Here is a 4407-nt window from a genome sequence, read left to right on the forward strand (position 1 = left end):
TGGGTAAGTTATGAAACATATGAAAGTGGTATCTGGAAGAGCTTGGTGATCTCCTTTAATTGAAAACTACAGCTCCTGTAAAGATTTTTAAAAATGGTTCAAATTCATCCTAGGGGTCATAAAATGTGAAAGGTTTGGGGAAAAGGTACTCCGCTTATTAAACAGAAAATCATTTAAAATAAAACACCTAAACAGGACAAAGGGAGCAGCACTCTGGATTATGTTGTTTATGTTCAATTTTCATGTCATGTATACCCAAACCTCTTATCAGTTGTGGATTTTAGGGAATATGGTAACTTGTATTGAAGGTTACATAGAAAACATGATTTATTAGTTTTGTGCTTATAAAACTTCAGGATTTTTTTTTTGAAGAACCAAAGCCCATCTCAGGAAACATAAGACACAATGTAGAAATTATCCTTGTATGGAACTAAATGTCATTCTATCCTTGGACACACACCTTTATATCCACATGCACCCACCGTGGGGGCTTTCGTGGTAATTTAGGTTTTAAATATTTGTTTTGCCGTCACTAAACTGTCATTGAGTGTTCAAGAAACTGCCATTTTTTGTTTCTTCTTTTGTTTCTGCCACTTTGACTCTGAAATAAATTTCAAAAACAAAAAATAATCACATAGGAATACAGACTGCATGCTGGGAGACACAAAATAAGGTTAAATTCTATATTGAAGTCCCTTCTAGCTGCCCACAAAATTAATAGAAAACAGAAGTCAAACAGCATGTCAGGACAGAAATTGACCATCAACCTGAAGAATTTTGGATATATTATAAACATAAATATAGCTCATGCATAGTTGCATGACACACCAACAGCCAAGGACAATGCATATGGAAACACTTCTCACAAAAGACAGAAAAACAAGAAATTTTCAAAAAAAAAATCCTTTTTTTTTTTTATTTTTCAGTTTTCCTTTAAAAGGTACAAAACATAGTGCAATTCAGGTACAGTACTATATTTGAATATCAAATAAATAAGCTTGTGACCAAGTGCCACTTGGTCCATTTTTTTCCATACAAACTTAACTAAAGGTTGCATAAAATTCAACATTATTGGCATTAATTCTTTCTAGAATTATTTGGAAGCACAATTATCCCCACCTCCCTTCAACATAATAAAGCACTAACTTGTGCACAGTGCATGGTTATTTTACAATGGGGGACACATGGCTACATTTGTTACTTGAAGATAATCAACTCGTTTTAATGTCATCACTAAAAAACAGTCTTTACCATTAGAAGTAATATGCCTTTTTTCTTAAAAATCATAGCTGCCACTTAGGGTCAAAGTAAGCTTTCAAAATTTTCTTGAGGTAAAAATACTTTTGCTCCAAACAGACCAGCTGTTTAAACACTCTCAGTCCTTTCTTTGAAGGCCAGTTTAACAGTTGGCAAGACACTTGCATGAATCCTCACATGCTGGCTGAATATGTTGGGGCATGCGATTGTCATGACAAATGCTGGCCTGTCCGTCTCCCTATGTGACCAGGCCTTCTGGTTTATCGCTGTACACGGCCAACCCTTTTATGTGTGGATTCCATTCAGACATCACAGATGTCCCACTTCAGCACTCTTCAATTAATAATTCTTCTGAGCTGTACAGCTTCCTTTTGATTACCCTAAACCCAGTGCTAAGTCTTAGTGCATGCTTTAGACCTGGGGCAGAAAACGATTTGGGAGTGAAGAGATCTTGAATTCTTGGCCAAAACCCCCCAGACTCCAGCCTTAACACCAAAGTGAGCTGAAATGTAGGCACCAAGTCAGGATCTACAGAGATCTGTTCAACAGTCTGACAGACATTGGCATGTTCCACATACAAGTCAATAAGTGCTCCTCTCAAACCACAGGGTTCACTAGCTGCCAGGTGAAGTAACTCTTGACCAATGTGCTCCATAAGGTGGTCTGGTATAAGAAGTTTGGAGCATCCCAGTGCACTGTCTTTTGCTTCCGTAAGGGTGCGTTCAATAACTGCCACAACGTGAGAACACAAGCTTTCCTCCAGGGGATCACTGAAGAAATCCGAGTCTGATAGCGAGTCTTGATCCAGACTGTGCGTTTCTGTAGAGGAAACCAAAAGCAGAGATTTTAGTACATGTCAAGTTAAGTGATGCGACTCGTGCCCATTGAGTCACAAGTTTATACAAGACAAGCTACAGTATAACGGCTATAAAAGACAATAGCTACTAAACGTTTAACTGCATAATGCGAGAAAAATAACCACTACAGTTAATAACAACTAATTATCAATGCAACAGACTAGTCCCTCCAAGTCCCATGTACTCGGTTTGAATGCACAAATCGCTTATAGAAATGATAGCCAGAAAATCGACTTACCGGAGTGAGTGAAGGAGTTTGTATCGGATTGCAGGCCATTAGTTGCGCTGAAATCCGTCAGTTTCTGTACCAGCTTGCCCCAAGAGAGTCGCTTCGTGCTGTCATCGCTTACTGGGGAGCTAGGCGGACTGTTATCAGGTGTGAGGTTCAGGTAAAGGGCCGGCATGATGTGCACTGAAACACCGAAAGCTACTGGTATTGAAACCGCTTCAAGCTTTGCCTGCAATTAAAAAAAAAAATCAATACACACTGATCCGACATCTCAAAACAATTAATTTACAAGTCAGTACATATACATGGTTTTGAATCAGCGAAATTTAGATACTTACAATTATACGGAATAATTGATGAACCACAGCCGGGTGGTGCGCGGTTGACTAGTGCTAATTTGGGTTAAATGAAAGAAAACCCCCTAACCATTACAGTGCTCACGCACCTCGACGGTACTGGTGAAAGAGCCTACAGGAGAAAAGGTTTAAATAGCTGAAGAACACAGCCGGAGAAGAGACCGCCCATCAACCGCCCCTCGACCAATCAGGGAGTAGCGCACGTCCGTAACGTACTTTTTGCCTGGTAACATTGTGGCCGAGACTAGGCTGTCGAGCCCGCCCACCCAATGTTCCTGCGTGAGAAAAAAAAGAAAAAGAAAAAAAAAAGCTACCCAAAAACAAGCTTGTCTTTGGATAATAAAGTTGTGCAGCGAGGGGCATTTTAAGTCTGCAAAAAGAAGTCTTTATTCAGATCGCCAGTTACCAGGGTTTCTTTTTATAATTTGTAAATATTAACACTATTGTGTTTAGCGACTTCGAGTGAACAAATAATGAAGGGAGGGTGGGGGTATGCGGAGGGGTGAGGGAGTGTTTTCTTTAAGGGACAGGATGAAGCCACAGTCCTATAGATAAAGTATAAGAAAAATGTAATCTAATTTCAAGCCTGCTGGTATCTGGAGTTTAATGAAACAAAGCTACAAATACTCCTAAATACGTACCTTTGCAATTCTCAAGCAGTGCATACTTGGCAAAGAAGTAAACACGATGGTCGCTCATGTCCCATCCCCCAGCGCTCTTATGCTAGTCTGAATACGGGCGCATATTAGAAATATACCGGGGGGCACAAGTAATGAGCATCTCGGCTAATGCTGCAAAACTGCAACTTTAATTCACATGCATTCACCTTATTAATTTTTTATACATGAAATAATCAAACATCGTAAATTCTGAGTGTACATTCACGTTGTTACAGCATACAACATATACTGCTAAATATGCTAGAAAACTGTTCCGTATAACTGAATTAAAGTCAAGCACCCCCGCTTGAATAAATGAGGGAATACGTCACATTGTAGTTCTTTTTGTCTTACATTTTACATAGCTTTGTAGTTATTGTAAAGTAGGTTAAAAAATTCCATTTGAAGGCTGTCGACTTCTTTAATGTTAGCCCAATCTTGCATATTGCGAATGAATTCCACGCGACAGAACCACCAGCCCGAGACGCAATGTCTGTGTTGATTTCGTGCACGTTAATTCTCGTCTAGCTCAGCTTCTGCTTTTGTACAGAATGTATGGCTATATCAAAAGTCAGGATCCATAACATCTATATTAGATTCATGATCTCCTTGAGTCGCTGTCTACCATTCCCTGTATTGGGCACAAGTCAGGAACTAACCCTGGGTGGGACGCCATCGAACTGAAGAAGTCTGGATCACCAGTGCTTATAGATAACCAAACGTAAATCTGTAATACTATGGACATCCATCCATCAGTCCATCCATCCATCTTACAAACCCGCTTATCCAGAGCAAGGTCGCGGAGAAGCATCTGGAGTCGATGAGTGGTATGCATTAAGGGTGCTTTAAAGTGATTAAGCAATAGTCCATACCTTTAGAAAAATACGCATAGGACATCTCAAAAGTTTGCACAAAAATATATATCAAATGTTTGCATATATTTAGGGAATAATATTTGTGCTGTTTTTGGAAGCTTTAAATTCATGGCAGCTTTGCACCAGAAGTAAAATATTTTAAGGTACGAGGCGACATCGCAAGATACAGATATG

At 39.4% G+C, this 4407-nt stretch overlaps 1 protein-coding gene across 1 annotated transcript; it reads right to left on the reverse strand.

Moving 5' to 3' along the window:
- Positions 1-905: 905 nt before the first annotated feature.
- On the reverse strand, positions 906-2827 carry ddit4 (DNA-damage-inducible transcript 4). The gene is made up of 3 exons (XM_039772664.1): positions 2682-2827; positions 2353-2572; positions 906-2076 (listed from the first exon to the last, which is right to left on the reverse strand). The coding sequence occupies exons 2-3, from the start codon at positions 2516-2518 to the stop codon at positions 1583-1585; spliced, it is 660 nt and encodes a 219-aa protein (XP_039628598.1). The 5' UTR covers positions 2519-2572; positions 2682-2827; the 3' UTR covers positions 906-1582.
- Positions 2828-4407: the final 1580 nt, after the last annotated feature.

The sequence above is a fragment of the Polypterus senegalus genome, chromosome 1 (assembly GCF_016835505.1).
Source record: "Polypterus senegalus isolate Bchr_013 chromosome 1, ASM1683550v1, whole genome shotgun sequence".
NCBI lineage: Eukaryota > Metazoa > Chordata > Cladistia > Polypteriformes > Polypteridae > Polypterus > Polypterus senegalus.

Coding starts and splice junctions, on each gene's coding strand:
- ddit4 (XM_039772664.1), bottom strand. CDS start 2,518: ATGCCGGCCCTTTACCTGAACCTCACACCTGATAACAGTCCGCCTAGC. Junction 2,077..2,352: donor AAACTCCTTCACTCACTCCG/GTAAGTCGATTT, acceptor TTTCCTCTACAG/AAACGCACAGTCTGGATCAA.